Genomic DNA, 17,007 nt, shown 5'->3' with positions numbered 1-17,007 from the left:
AGAATACACTGTTAGCCAGATTTACTTTCTTTCTTCAACACACAAATAAACGCTAAAAATGAGAGATCTTCAAGACATGATTAAAAACCGGCCGATACAGTGATATTTTACAACCACCAACAATTTACGCCTCCTCCCCCTGAAAAACTTCTTCAATTGTTTGAACCAGTACAATACTTTTTCAACACATACAAATGCCTTTTTCTCGCCTACATCTCGAACAAAACATAAAGTTGTGACGCTCTCACTTCTATTGCGAGATTGGATTAATTTCAAACGGACAAGCGATGAGAAAATTTGCTTTCGGCCATTCGAGAAACACCACCCCTATATACGTCACAAGATTCATCAGCCGCCTATAATCATTTACAACCAGGTAAGTTTTATTACAGAAAATGATAACCTTCGAGCCACACTTTTGTGCCATTGCTATTTAGTTCAATAAAGTTGTCCGTCATCGGAAGTAGAGAACCAGTACACACAGGAGGGCTGTGTAAAGCCACAGAGAACAAAAGAAGCAAACTTCGGAGTTCGAATAAATAAGTTTTGAACTCGGTCGAGTAAAACTGTTGAAGAAAAGTTTGGGGCCCACCGTAAATGGTCTGTACTAACTCGGCTAACTGTTAATGACAGAGGCTCTTTAATGAAACAGCGAATCCATCGACCGTTACGATAATATTTTGTTTTAGCTATTCTGTATCCCAACATTTCCGTTTAGTTTTGTTTTGTTGTCTGGATTTTATTACGAATTGAGGAAATAAAACTCGACAAAATCGTATGTAAACACGTTACACGTTCATCCACAGAAAACCGCAGCATTTGATGGAGAAAAAATACTAGAAGATTTTTGTCATAATGTTATTCCAATCTCTAAACTTAATATCTTTTTACAAAATTATTTCAAAAGAGAACAAAAAATTCCAGTAAACATACCGATCTCGTCGTGTAGCATCTAAAAAAATATACTTCAATATCCCTTTTTAGACGTGCTTTTCAACTCGACTATTTTAATGCATTTATCGTTTCGTGCTTTACACAACATACACAGATCTTTAATCTCCCAAATCCGTAACATCTGAACAGCATTCCAAATTCACATTAACTCCACTGCTCGTCATTATTTCCATTCCTCAGTTGAATTACTGTAATACTTAACACAGTTATCTCATTTTCTCGTACAATACCATAGTTAGGATCAACAATGTTACACTAATCGTTCGTATACCACGTTATGGTGTAAGCTGTTTATATTTACACTTGTGACCTATTGATTACACACTTAATAAAATATACAAATTATAATTTCTATTGTTCGTAATTGCATATTTTATACACAAGGTTAAATAGAAACCCTAATTGTTTTTTTAAAGTTTTTATCGTTTAGAATAGTGTTTACACCGAAAGCGGAAGTACGGAGCGCAAAAGATAACACGGAATGACTGCCCGCGTGGGCGCTTATAGAACAGGCGAGTATAGTATTACCGATTACTGTTCTCCGCGGCCAGCGTAGTTCACAACTCGAAAATGGCAAAACACTTAACTACCTATTATCGGTCACAGTTAAGTTGGCATATTTAAAAGAAAGCGGATGTTTTTGCATTAGCTTTAACGTCTATAGAGTTAGACTCTATAAGAACTAGCAATCGTACAAAAAGTCGAGACTTCCAGGTTTGTGTAGGTGTCACAACATACAATCAATATCTTATGCGTCAAAAGGGCCTCGCGAGGTACCAATCATTCAACCAAGCAACAAGTCGACTACCAAAAGTCGTTGACGAGCGCACAACACCTTTGTATACGGCAGGCGGCGTTTGTTAGTTTGATTCAAGTGAAATCGGTCTACAACAACCTGCCAGTGAGTCGGATCTGTTCAGGTCGGTTAGGCTGGACCCACGGCGCATCCTGTTCCGGGCAGACGCGACGGCAGACGGCGACACGCGTTCCACGACCGGCGGCGATGTCTTGGGTGAAGAAGGGGTCCGTAGCGGCCGGCCCGTTTTCTCCAGAGACGCCGAGTCCGACTTGGAGATGTTCCGGTGGTGCCGGGCACCGATGATCATGGGGAATACGGCTGTCAACTTGATCCGCCGGTTGGCCAAAAAACCACCACCGCCGCTTCCGCTCCCGGCCGGATCCATTTCGCGGACGAACTACGGATGGACGCGGCACTAGACTGTCGGACACACGTCGCATAGACCACCGCACGTCACACGTTGAACGCAAAGTGATATCTGCAGCGAGTTCAGTGTCGTCGACGGCGGAAACCGTGAAAAAACAAACCGAAAAAAAAAATGAAATAACAAACGCGACAATGACGGTGGGAGGCCGTTATCACACGCTGTGCCGACGGCGGACATGGCCTTTCAATTATCTCGTATATACCGCACGCTGCGGAATTGATAACACGCCCGGCCCAAGGTCCGCCGCCGCTAGGACGCTTTTAGACGAACTCTTGTCGACTTCGGAACGTGAGTCAAAACCAATTTGTCGGCCGCCAGCCACTTAACAGTAAATTGCATTATACAAGGACACACCCGCTTTGGATTTCGCGAGACCGGTTTACAATTGTAAAGGCACCTCTCCGTTTTCAATATAAACTCAAGCCCTAATTATCGCACCGTTTTATACTGTTGCACGTAAGATGAATAATTGGAAAGAGTTGCATCCCGTTTTGGCCTCACACCGAAATGGTAAAACGCATTATAATAATCAACGATCCAACTGCTGACGAAAAAATATATTATATACGTTGTTTAGTTTTCACAAAACAAAGAAATTATTATTTTTATAATATCAAATATACCTATTATGTCTATTATGATTTGTCTTGACCCTTGTGATCTCTCTAAGCAGATAGAATTTAGCTATGAAATATAAAACTGTACTCTTCCAACCAAATTCTACGGATGTATATTATTTAGAATTTGTTACCGTGTTTATTACAAGTTCATCAGTGCTCCCGAAACGTAAAATATATAACAAGTATTAAATGGTCCTGCAAGAACGCATAGTGTGCACTGGCCTAAGCAGCTGCTGCCCGCTATTACATGGCTACTCCAATACGGGTGTGTTGTCGTTTATATTGGTCAATGTTATTGACAATACTTCAACAGACTAGTTGATGATAATTACATATTCGATGGGCTTAGTACACGTAGTAGGCGTTACGTTATGACCTACACTATTCCTAATATTGGGACTTAATTATTACCTCAATGCATTTCCGTCGATGTCTTATAATAATATGGTATTCTCTTATATTAGTTTAATATGTACATAAGTGTTCCAGTTTATTCTATGTGTCTGCACCATAAAAAAATGGGTGTCTAGTCACGCATATATCGTACATGTGTTTTAAGTCACACAAATAAAATAACTTGTAATTTAAAGTTATCACCGTGGTAAGACTCGGGTAAACAGTTTTCGAATAACGCAATAGTTATACTGAACCCTAACGCCTAAAAATCGCGTTAAGACTTTTTCGACCGAGGTCGAACAATATACATGTTTATCTAGTTTTTGTTTACAGTTTTTTTTTTGTTTTTTTTATATATATAATAGTATAAGTATTCTTCTTTGAAAATCACGGAGGTCTTTTAATAAAGTTTTTGGGAAGACAGACAACGAAATACGAGATCCGGTTCGTGTTATTTTTCAATTTACCGACTCGATAAACAATAATAATAGAAACCCGCCCCCACGGCAAACAATAAACGTATAAATAAAGTGCAAACAATAATAATAACACTATGCAGGTATACCATCAGAAAATTGAAAGCCGATTCAACGGAAAAACATGGACAAACACTGCCGACAAAACTTGCCAACCGACTTGGATGATTTGTTTAAAAGTATATAAAATGTACATACTTATTTATTATATTTGTTCTTGGTATCAAATCAATGTTTGTTACTAGTTAAGATAAGATAAACTGTAGGTTCGCGGTTGTTTAGTATAATGGTAACTCATGTATGTATTTGACAAATCATTTGTCATTTTTAAATTAAAAAAGAACGAATATAATATTGTAGTAAACAAACAGCAGCTGTTTGAACGAGCTAAAGTATAATATAATAAACGTGATGAATACTTTTTTTTTTGTGTATTCACTTTGTTTGCTTAATATACTTTTTATGACTTTAGAGAGGATAATAAAACATAGGGAAAAAATTCAATATATAAGACGTGAACATAATGTAGATTATTTTTAATGATTACGATAATTTTATTAATAAAAATATATAATATAATAAAATAAAAAGTAAATGCGGTTATCTTAGATAAATTTTGTAACTCATCTTCATCATAAATAGATATCATCGAGCCCTTAACGATATAAAATAAAATATTTTAAAATAGTATGGATATTTACTACAAATTAAATATACTGTTTTAACACTTGAAAGTTGAGATTTGACACTCAGTTGAAACAATTTGGCTAAGCCATACATTATAGTGAAGCAAACTCTAAGTATTAAACACTGCTTATTCTCACTCCATAAACCCTTTATTCGATACCACAAAGTATTGCTTTCATTATATAACTTTCCACTAAATAAGTTATTTATTTAGATACTATGTTTTTCTTGTATTATTTATTACTTTGTCGATACGTTGCGGTGGAAATAAGTTTAAAAACGTTTGATTTTTTCTCCGATTTTGAATCTATTGAAATCCGCTATGCTATGAAATATAGCGTTTTATCCGAGATCAAGACTTATAGAAAAAGTTTTATTTTCAATTCAGTCTTTTTTTTTCTTACATGAGTTTAACAAATAGTTTTGATCTCTAGACACGCGACATATTCCGGTTTTGTATACATGTATACAACCTACCTATGCCACACTGCGGACGACCCGTAAACTTTTCCATCTGTTTAATGGCAATGTCTGCAAGAATAATAAAGTTCCTGCGAAATACCGTTCATAAAGTTTGCAATTGTGTTTAAGTACGGAATAATCATTTAAGCCCTAGGTCGCTATTGTACACGGTTATATCTCATAGAATAAAACTGAAATCCGCCATCCAAAAAAATCAATTATATTGTTCGTTTAATACGAAAAATAAAAAACCATTTATTTTTTATAAAACACATATACATCATAACGTCTACTCAATAGAATAATACATTATATTAGATATCATATTTTCATTAAAAAATTAAAAAAATTACACAGCATGAAAATTATCGAGTGAGTTATTGTAAATGCCTGGAAAAATGGTAAAATGACTGAGTTTGTAAAAACGGAAACTTTTAATATGCCATTAAAAAAACTGCGCTTAAATAAATCATATAGAAAACGATAAGACGAACTTTAAAAAATATTCTGAACGTTTTTTACCTGCTTAAACATCTTTTGAAAACCGTAAATCCTATCACGAGCCGTAAGTTTAACTATATTATAATATAAGGATGTGCTAAGACTTAGGAGACTTAATAATTAACTACAGATTCAAAATTATAGTCACCTTAACAACACGAAATGTAATATTCTTATTTAATGAAACAATTATTAAATTATACTCTGGACTGTAGAAGTTAAAATTGATAATGTTACTACCATAATATTATTTGAAATACATATTATTCCCCGAACATTAATGAGGAGAGTTTAAAAAGAGTATAGTTAAGTTTTGAAATTTAACCGAGAAAAAAAGTATTAATACGCAATATACTAATATTGAGCAATAATTTGTTGATAGAAAAAATCGGATAAAATATACGACGGCCGTATTTTTGTCTCTATACCCCACGAAAACACCAAGAACAATAAAACTAACTAGTTAGTGTAAGTATTTTTTATTTATTCTGGCCCAAGTTACTAAAATGCTTAATATTGTTTAGTACAAAAAAATAAAAAATACCTACTACAAACACTCTGATAAGTTTGTGTCTTGTTTCAAAATTAACTCAATAGCAAATTTAATAATTGATGTCGCACGCACGAACGGTCTCGGAACAAAGCTCTTGATCAACCATTTTATGGAGAAGAGAAGGGGGGAGAGATAAGCCGATCATCGAGACAAAACTCTTCTTTTTTTTTACTTGACTATTTCGTCAAAGACTTTTTTACTTTTTGTTTGCGAAAATACATTACTATTGCGGTCGGTGTATAGGGAAAACAATGTATATATATATATATTGTAACAATGGAAATGTTTTATTGAAATCGGCCAAAGTACTGATACAGATTCCGTTAAACCACTCTCTCGTGGGTCGTACGTTAACGTCATATGGCAAATGCTATAGTCAAACGGTATTGTTGGCGATATTCTTCTGCCTTACTCAAATGCCGTTTCACTTTTCGTTTGGTTCTCTGCACTGTTCTCCAAAATACGAGCACTGTATTCGTTTTTTGATGTCGAAGTAGATACATTGTTATTATTACTACATTAAAATCTGCCACATTTTTAAATAGTTGGAAATTTTTTTTTTATAAAAAGCAATACAAATCGCAAAAAATGTCAACGTTTTTGCCTTTTAAAATGATGTATTTTTATTTGTTTTAACTCGTAACCTTGCCTGTCCGTTAACATTTTAATGTTCATAAACCGTTATTTTCGCTCTACGTTCATAGTAGTAACTATAACACTTAATCGAGTTATAGCGTGCAAATTACAATATGACGAAATATATTTGTATTTTTAACTTCGATTAAGAGTTAAGTGGGTATTAGTTTTACAATTTTTCGTTTTTTTTTTGTCTGGTCCAGAGATATCTCCTAAACCACAACCACTGGACCGATTTCTTCATATAGTCTATAGATCAGTAATCGTACATGAAAGATACTTTATTAGGCTAAAAATGTAAAAACTTCATCTCTTCCTCTTCAAAATTGAGAGAAACACACAAAATATGTACATATTTATGCACCAACCACACCGTATTTGCTTTTTTGTTTTATTATTACAATCGTGTTTTGTTCGATACTGAATTTAAAAAAATATAACTCGTAATTGGACAAATTATATTTTTATAAATTGCCAAATCATATGTTATTTATTTATTGAGAGTTGTAATTGAATTTTTTTTTTGTAGCTGTCTCAAGGATGAATATAGTAAAAGTATTTCGGAATTTTGCTGCAAATGTCGAAAACCCCATAACCGAGTAATGCAATTGTATATTTGAGCTTATATAATATTATTATTATGTACGTTGTGGGCGTGCCGCGTTGTATTTTTTCATCAAACTAAAGAGTTTTATAAGCCAGACGGTCTTTTCGCAGCTGATGCTAATGTAACGGAAGGATAAGAACGTTAAGACTTAAGACAACGTAAACTCTCTCTCTTCATCCTTCGCACAAAAATATTACATCAAGTATCTGCCTTATATATGTATATCGGTCTCTTGTCTATTTATTAAGTTGCAAGAGACAGCACTTGCTACCGAATATATATAAATTCACCTAAAACATAAAAAAAACCTGATCAATAAAAACACGGCTACATAATATAGTTGACATACTAGGTGTTGCATGAGACAATTGAAACACAATCATTTCAAAGAATATTGTTTTTTTTATTTTAAAAGCGTAGGATTCTACATTTTCTTGTCAAATTATTTCCTATTTCAAAGGCTAACGTTATATAGTAAGCATATCGATTACGAAATAACAAAAGAATAATGCCTTAACCGGGCTGCGCAGCACATACTTATTATTTTCAAACATATTTCGTAAAAAATAATTAAAGGACAAAAAATACAACCAAAAATGATTTATTTTCATTAGTAAAACGAAAAAAATATGTCTACTAAAACTCTATAAAAGGCATTTTTTCAATTCTTCTTCTCTCATTTATCTGGGGTGGGCTTTTACGCAATTATGTCAATTATATTTTACAAAATGTCTACATTGGTCCACATTAGGTATGATTTTTATTATTGTTTTTGTTTATTTTTAAGGCTTCATTACCATACGTGAAAGGAAGAGAAGCCCGTATGATATAGTGTGATATATAACTTTCCCTTATTTGAATTGAAAACATACCACTAGGTTTGTCACTATTGTTTAAATAGTACAAAACTAACGTTTTCGCGTTTTTTTTTTCAATTATATACTATTTTTTTATTTGTTTATTAACTAATAAATATAGTATTGTATAGTCTTAATTATACAATATTTTAGCCAGTAATACAAATTATAATTATGATACTTTCGATTTTAACCACTATAAAAAAATGCATAATCACAATGAAGGTAAACCATAATTTATATATATTCGTTGCTGTTATTCTTGTGGTCAGACCGTTTATAAATGATCAAGTCAATATAAACACCGTCACATAACGTTCTGTAATCTATACAATAGCATCAGCCGGTAACCGATACAATACTGTCGCTGACATTTTATCTCTTCCTCATATACCAAAATTCGTTCAAAGCTAGCGGTAATTGGATCTTTTGAGCCGTTTAAAAAAGCTTATTCGACGTTTCATACTCAATAAACTTTTTGCATTGTGGAAGCGCACAATATAATACCTTAACCACAGGATTTAAATATTTTATGCGTTTTACGCAATGGCTAACATTAGAACGGGGGACTTAGAATGATTTAGGTTCTCTTAAAAATTACTTCAAGCTGCCCAAAAATCCGCAATCGAATTAATGCAGCCATGGTGTATTTTTGAAATATCATTGAGGAGGAGGGCCATTAATCCATAAATAATAATTTAAGTTTTTCGGCTTCGCTAGTTTGTTTTTTTTTTTTTTTAATACAAATTTTCGTAATTTTATCTACATTATTTATACTCAACGGTTAAACGTCCAATTAACGACAGCCACTACGCTAACCGCGGCGTTGGGCGGTTTCTCGCAAAGTCCGCAGTATATCTATTTTTAGGGGCGGAGGCGGTGTAAGTACAGAAATGGTTGACCCGGAAACGTGTAGGTCCATGCATCATAAATCGTGGTCTACCCGGTACGGGTTCGTGTAAAATTATATTTTATTTAAAATATGTTAACACACAGCATAGTCGGAGACCGATTTGTAAATATATTATGTATAAGCGCGTTTGTGACGGTTAAGTCGACCGCGGCTCAATTGCATACAACCCGCATTTGTCACAGTGGCGTTACATTTCCGTACACATGTATGCAGTACACACTACACATACACATATCATCCATAATGTTGTATCCTATACAATCACAATATTATGAATCACCTTCTTCGTTCCGCTTTATTATTCCGTAAATTATCATATTTTCAGTCCATGAGTAACATAAATTTATACATTTAGTAGTATGTATTTTATAAAACTCTAAAACAAATTAAATAACTCAAATGTTTAATTAAAAACTCTATTAAGAAGATACGTCGCTTGCGTGATAATTTATTAATAGTGCAATATATTATGAATAAAATAATATTTAAAACCCTTAACCCTAAAAAATTATATACTCTCCGCGTATACGACCTATTTCGGCAACAATGTTGTTATCTTCAGCGCTAAAGACAGACTGAGTTTTTTTCTAGATAAACAATGTATTATGCATTTGCAACATAGTGAAATTCAGTAATTATTGAGATGATTTCTTTCATAGTTGTTTTACAGTAAAAAAAAATATAACAGTATCAGAAATATTATAAACATTTTAACTTGTGTCATTATATTATATTTTTTAGTAAAAATATTCATAACTTTTATAATATATGAGCTAACATTTTTCTTTAATTGTCATTTTGGATATTAAAATAAGAGATTAGGGTATACAAAATATGAGGCGAAAAAAAGAGAAAACTATAAAAAAAATGTTTTGTATCAAATTATTATTGACAAAAACGTCGACAACTTTTTACGCATAACGTAAAGTCAACGTGGAAAGTGTTGGCCAGTTTTTTACCATTCACACCACCGACCCAGTATGTTATACGTGTATACTTAAGTGGGTCATATACGTTTATACCTGCACGTTAATGAGTGGTGTGTAGGAAATGTTTCGGAGGGTCATCATTGTCTATTCGCCATGAGCTATAAGCCTAACGCGCATGCGGCCGAACACACAGTAAGATTAATACAACGCAGTTAAATTACAATATTATGATCTACACATTTGTATGTATACTAATATATTGCAATACTATGTGAGACAGTTAAATCATATGGCGTGACTACAGTCGGGTAGGATGTTTAGCATAATTTAATGAAATTGCAAAGATGTATTCGGTATGACGTGTCATCCATATTCACAGAAACATACACTCCTCCTCAACTGCTATACGCACTCGGTAATACATACTGCAGCCCCCTCGAACGTTTTTGATGGAAAAACATTCTATTTCCTCGGTCGGGCAAATGGGTAAAGTACTCCAAAAACGGGTTTCGGTCGGCTTAAAACACACCAAGACTAAACCCGCGTTTTGAGAGTCATCGACTATATCCTCACCATACGATGAATAATAATACTTGAGCCGACTTCAAAACAGTACACACCGTTAAAAGAGCTCAATATTTATGATAAAAGTCTCACGTGAAGTTCAGTATTAAAATTATATCTTGAGCCAAACATTTATACTTGAAAATACAACTGATTTAAATAAGCCTTATTTTTATAAAACTTCTTCTATAAACGTTCTTTTATTCTAACAACTTAGAGGTACCAATAAAGTGAACCTGATATTTTTGAAGCCGAAGCTATTGGCTGTTTATCGTTCTTAAACGTGTCCCAGTTTATAAAATTGTAAAAAGTAAATTTTTAAAAAGTTGTCACTAACAAATATTAACGATTAGAAATTAGAAGTCAATACCAGAAAAAACATTCATTTTATTCGTTTCTTCTTTACCCTATAACCTCTCTTTTAGTGATAAAACACGTTTAACAATCGCAAGAATACAATAAAATCGCAATAAATACAAAAATGAAAAATAGGACTAAATGCTACAAACACTAAAGAAATAACATTACTAGTTAAGCGCTTTGCTCGATAATAATCTGTATTCTGCATATTTATGTGTTAATAATTTCCAAAATAATTTTCATGAAATTGAACTAGGTTTATCACAATTGTTTTAGTTTGCATTGTTTGATGACTGTTCTATTCGATATCAATTAAAGTGTACAGTTAATACATTATAGTAATGCGGGCAGTGTCGTCCACTAAAAGTGTCAATCCGATCAAATGCTTGTACAATAATTATTTTTCTTGCACTTATTTTATTTGTTATAGGACGGTAATCGGCAAAGTGTAGGTGGTTCAATGTAATAGGCAAATTTTAATTATGAGCCTTAGTCGAGGGCAGAAAGCGTAAATAGTGAAAATGTTTTAGTTTTGTATGGGTGTGTTAAAATAAAAAATAACTGCTTTTATACATACATGTCTGTCGACCGTCATGCGATAACGGGTGCTTTAATTAATTCTATACTACCGTTATTGTCGCGCCGGCCTTAAAGCCAACTGTTGCCCGCAAAGCCTTGGCGCACGGTCCATTAAGGTTAATGGTATCGATGCACACTGTAAAATGGCTATAATGTCTCTTTCGCCGAATTGACTTTCTTGGGGCCTGCGTCTAAATAATAAAAGAGATCCTCGAGTCGACTGCGTTGTTCGTATTTTATGAGCTTTGTACTGTGATCTGTTGAATGTATAATGTACTATCTACTATATTATTAGTTTAGGGACTGTTAGTACGGTTTTATTGTGAGCGACTTTAGACATCTATTCGACCGCCAAAAACTTGTTACAACGACGAAGGCGTATCCGACTCGACGTCATAAAATTATCTTTGTCACGATCGACCGAAATTCGGCCCATATGAATAATATTATGTAATTATACGGCACGAACGAAAGCTGCTAAAATAATTTCCCAGAAATGTGGGCTAACACATCAACTCAGGACAGTTAATATATACACATACATACAATTATTATAGGTAACAACCGCGGAGTAGTAGAAATTGCACGCACCAAAGCTATAAAAGGTACTATATATAAAACCGACACACGGTAATGGTCTAAAAAGCGGAAACCTCATAGGAAATTTTAATTTTTTTGAATTCAACGGACGTGAAACCCTTCCGAAATAATAAAAAAATAATAGTAACAACAGTTTGTGAACTGTATTAGAGATCAGCACACGGTAATGTGACGAAAACGAGAAATTCACGTCTGCAGAAAAGACACTAAGGGTAAAGTATAAAAAAATAAGCTGGGACATATAATTGTTCATAAGTTATTATACAGGTACTCTGTTTATAGTATCATGCGCAAGTAATAAGACCACGATGAGAGTAAAAGTTCTTGGACTGACGTCCGCTATTAGTTTTGACCGCACTGTGTCGTTCCTTAGGCATGCATATTACTTATGTAAATATAAAGATAGGTATAGACACAGGCATTTGGTCGGTTAAATATCAAAGAAAAACAATTAAAAAATGCATTAGCATAAAATATGTCCTTTAACAAATTAGCACTAAACAAAGGCTTATAATTTACAAAAGTAATAACATAAAACAGTTGAACAATTATGATATCACTATGATATTTTGGTACTGGATCGATATAGTATATAAGTAATTTTTTTTCTCGTCATAACCATACACATACAAAATAAAAATATATAAATATAAATGGTTCCAAGTTTAATTAATATATTTTATTTTCTTCAACGACACTAACGCTACGCCATAATGCAAATGGACAGGCGCTTCTCTAGGCTGTTGTCACGAGCATCCTACATCATTTTACACCACACACACTCGTGTCTGCTGCCAAAGTTTTTAACGACTTTTAAAAGCCATTGGTGAATTCGTGTCCCGAATACTAAACAGTATGTATAGTTACTAGCTAGGGCAAAAGCAATAAAAGCCGTTCGTTTTTATGTTAATATAGGCAAAAAAAATGTACAACAGTTTCAATAAGTGTTTGTATTTTTTATGCTGACGGCGATGACGCCAGAAACGATAGAAATTGCTTGTGTACACACTCCAATTTGAAGCGTTATTGTTTTTTCGACGAAGAGAAACTAGTTAGAGCTAATACCGCGTATTGTGATGTTTTATGGCGAAAGAAAAACAATAACAAGTATAAAAAAAACACGAAATTAACTTTTAGCTTTCCAAGAACATCATCGCGTGAGACTTTGACTTTGTGTGTTGTCTTAAAAGTACGGCGGTGATGTGCGATGTGCCAAGCGCAACTTTGATGACGATCGCTTTATAACATTCGGTAACATATTATACAGTTTTACTGATAAATATCATAACACTCCCTACACAAAACTGGTCATAATTAGCCATTGGCAATATTCGTATTATTCAAAACAGCGCTTGTAAACATTGTCGCAAAAATGAAATTTTCTATAGTTATAAGTATTTTAATAGCCTTGCAATTGTTATTCCCGTAATTCTAGTAGATATTTCAAAAAGGAATTGACCAAAATCTCTGTCCGAAAAAAAGCTTATCATAAAGTAATTTGAATTCTTTTAACTTTATACATCTTCTTATCAAACACAATAAACTATAAAAAAGCAAGCCTGTTATTTGTTGGTAGAGTAACCTCTATTGACTTTTAGTGCCTTTTCAGTTTCAACACAATCTTTTTAGTAAACCTTTTTGACATTTGGTTTTTTGGCATTAGCCCTTTCCTGCTCTACGATTGGTTTACATACAACATGTTGCTTTAACACCCACGTTCGTGTTGCAAGATAAATAGAGTTTGAAACGGACCACATAGGATAAAACAGAGACACAAAAGTTTTCGTAGAGTCATAAATACTACAAGGCGAGTTGCTTTATGACCCGTCCAATTGAATGAATTTCTGAGACGTTTTCCAATAACATTTTCGATTCGTTTGCCCGTCAGCGTTTTTATCGTGACTTAAATTAACATTCCCATCAGCGCTTTACGCCAAAGTGATTTTTGCTGACACTTGTTATCGTGGTCGGTTCTAATAACACAATGAGCATTGACCCTTCAGATGTTTACTAATTGCTAGGGTACAGACGCACGTCGAGCAGATATGTCATCTAACAGATTAAAACGTTTAAAGTAAAACAACCTAGTCGAACATTTCCAAGCGCATACAAAGCGGCGTATTGGAAAAACGTCAGGGTACATTATTTCCCTGTTATCAACGTGGCTTCGCTACTATTGTAAATGCTCAGTTAATTTATTTTAACTTGATACTAGAGCCGACAATTCTACACGTGTATTGTAAATACACGTGTAGGACAAGGTTGGTGTAGTTCGAACTGACGTGTAGAAATTCGTGTAGTTCGAATTCATGTGTAGAAGTTCGTGTATTTAATACACGTGTAGGACCCGAGATTCAACTAGCTTGACCTAATGGCTATAATACTTTATCTTAGTAACAACCATTAATTAAAGAATAGTATCGCGTAAAATTAGAGGTCTTATTAAAACTTACAATTGTAAGAATACGTGTAGTTGCAGGTACACGTGTACTTTTAACCACACGAACTACACGAACTTCTACACGTGTTTATAATTACACAAACTTTTACACGTCAATTCGAACTAAACGTGTTACACGTGTATTTACTTACACGTGTAATCGGTAGCTCTACTTGATACTAATCAAAGTTCGGTTGTTACCAATCCTATTAATGTCTGCAAACTGTATGTAAACACTAACTAATAAACTTAACTTTAAGGCTAAATATAAAACAATTGAATTTTCAACTCTAACACCGTTCTAACGTCTCAATCGCTTCTTATACCTATTCCGTGAATGTCGTTTTTTGTCTCGTGTTATTTGTTGTACAGTCATTGGCTATAAATTAATTTTTCAATTGTATAACCATTGCCTACCCATTATATTTGTTAGTTTATATTAAATTCAGTAAAATATGATGTTTGAAGACGCTAAAGAAAAATTTATTTTTTCCTAATCGGAATATTAATATCTCAAAACAAAAAAACATTTACATTTATCAAGCAATATTATAAGAGCTATGTATTCGAACAGACATTGTTAAGAAGTATATAAAATATTATTTAAGGATTATGCTTTAATGTTTAGTTTGTTTACCCCACGGAAATGTACGTAAATGTTTTAAATTCCGAGAACGGTATGCTCAAAACTTTAGCTCTACCATACCAACTATAATTTTCAGTTTTCATTAAAACAACAAAGTTGTTTTACTTTCAACATTGTTAAGCTTTGGTATAAAATGCGATAAGCCGCTTTTGAGTATTTACGGTGCGGTGACCGGTGTACCGCAATATTGTAGTGATGCTTTGTAAGTCGTCTCTACCCTAGAGAACGGTTTGGATTACGGTAAAAAAACATTGTGTTTGTGTAGACAGCCCGAGCTTCAGGTATTAGGTATAGTGGACGCCCAGAAATCTGAATTAGTACCAGAAAAAATCAGTGTTAATCAGAATAGGTTGTAGTTTTCTGGAGCTTTCCCAGAAAATATAATAGTATCATAGGAGGTGCCAAAAAAAGGTTGCATTTATTGAGAATAAGTTCATACTGTACTCACAAACACAATAAGAAAGCGCATAATAAAGATACAAGTATGGAAACATGTTTGTGGTGTGGCGCGTGCGTTTAGACCATTTGTTATTGTAATTTATAATATATGTTGTGTTTAAGCTTTGACACATACTTAAATCGTTTACTCTATACATTCCCGTAGACGACTGATGTTTTAAAAGTTTAAGCACAGCAGGGGTTGGCATACGAAGGAATAAATCACGAGATTCCGTCATCACCGCCATGTATGTATGAATGATTTAATTCACAATAACGGTTCGCCATTGTTGGCGGCGATACCATAACAACCAGATTAACCGGAAGTGTCAATAGCATAGTGAAATGAAATGAAAAATGAAAAACTATCCTTCCCGTCCCTCGTCGTCTCCATTCATCATTCGGGTTGGCGGGGAAAGCCGCATCATAACAAATTAATGACACCCTGAATTTCGGTCGGTTCCAAATGGCCATGATCGATAACGCTGAACGATATTATGCCAATTAACCACCGACAAACACAATACAGTAAATCTGAGGTAGATAGGCCGAAAAATGGCAAGCAAACTTCTTGGAATAAGTTAAAAAATCACAGATTCTTCTACCATAGTGGAATTTTAATTTTTAATAAAAACGCTATGTGAAAACAACAGGGGAAAAACGACCGTAAAATTTGTAACGCATTTTAAAATGATAATAATCATCATTATCAGCTTAACAAGCCTTAAGGGCCCAACGCTGCCATCATCTCATGATGGTTTCTAGACGAATTCGATGTTTTAATATGATAAAGTCACTTTTATTGTAATGTGCATTATACTATAAATTAAATTTGCATAAATATATATATATATATATTACTATATAATAATAAGGTTAGGAATACACAAATACAACTAAAAGGAGTCGTTTATCAATAAGGTACAGCTATAATATTCCACTAGACATACCGAAAAATGTAAAAAGGTTTGTCTTATTTTTGTTAGGAAATCCTATTCAATTATGTGTTTCGTTACAGTACGCAATATATTATATTATTACATATAATTTATAATACACAATTAATACTATGTTAATGTTAAAATATGTATTATCGTTTTTTTTTAGCGAACACAGTAGATAGTTTAAAGCATGCATATTATATCGCCACGGTAATCGATAACAGTTTGTCCACGCCAGCGGTAGCATATTGTATGAGTTTTCCCAAAACTTTACCTCTTTGAGTACAGGCAGAATGGGTACTGAATACGACGGTTTTGATATTCAACGTTAGCACCGCCGAAAATACACGCGTATAAAAGAGGAAATCTCGATCCATGATTTATGTGAGCTGTTGAATTTCCAAAATACCTAATTCCTACCACCGGCCCCTCCGACTTCTTCACCACCCCATCGACGATTAGCCTATGCGTGACGCTACTCGTTGTACACTGGCCGAGTACAAAATCATATTTTATTCATAGATTTTTGGACGTGCGCAGTATTTATTCAAAGTTTGTTATCGATTAGTCACTATTTACATAAAACCCCATTTTTAAAAAAAAATTTATTTTAAGTTTTAGT

At 33.7% G+C, this 17,007-nt stretch overlaps 2 protein-coding genes across 4 annotated transcripts in view; both read right to left on the bottom strand.

Moving 5' to 3' along the window:
* Nucleotides 1-2,206, bottom strand: part of LOC126838939 (uncharacterized) — a 66,968-nt gene extending 64,762 nt beyond the window's left edge. Inside the window, exon 1 of the mRNA XM_050573753.1 lies at nucleotides 1,850-2,206. Coding sequence (XP_050429710.1) covers nucleotides 1,850-2,138 — 289 coding nt within the window. The 5' untranslated portion in view covers nucleotides 2,139-2,206. The remainder of the gene's footprint in view (nucleotides 1-1,849) is intronic.
* LOC126838936 (protein unc-13 homolog B) overlaps nucleotides 1-17,007 on the bottom strand; it is a 148,663-nt gene that overhangs the window by 83,513 nt on the left and 48,143 nt on the right. The window lies entirely within an intron of this gene.

Source organism: Adelges cooleyi, unplaced genomic scaffold (genome assembly GCF_023614345.1).
Source record: "Adelges cooleyi isolate 19-005CV unplaced genomic scaffold, UGA_ACOO_1.1 ACOO_flye_CR_arks_rails_tigmint_CR_PRNA_30, whole genome shotgun sequence".
Classification (NCBI taxonomy): domain Eukaryota; kingdom Metazoa; phylum Arthropoda; class Insecta; order Hemiptera; family Adelgidae; genus Adelges; species Adelges cooleyi.
The sequence above is the reverse complement of the archived record's forward strand: the minus strand, read 5'-3'. Positions and strand labels throughout refer to the sequence as shown.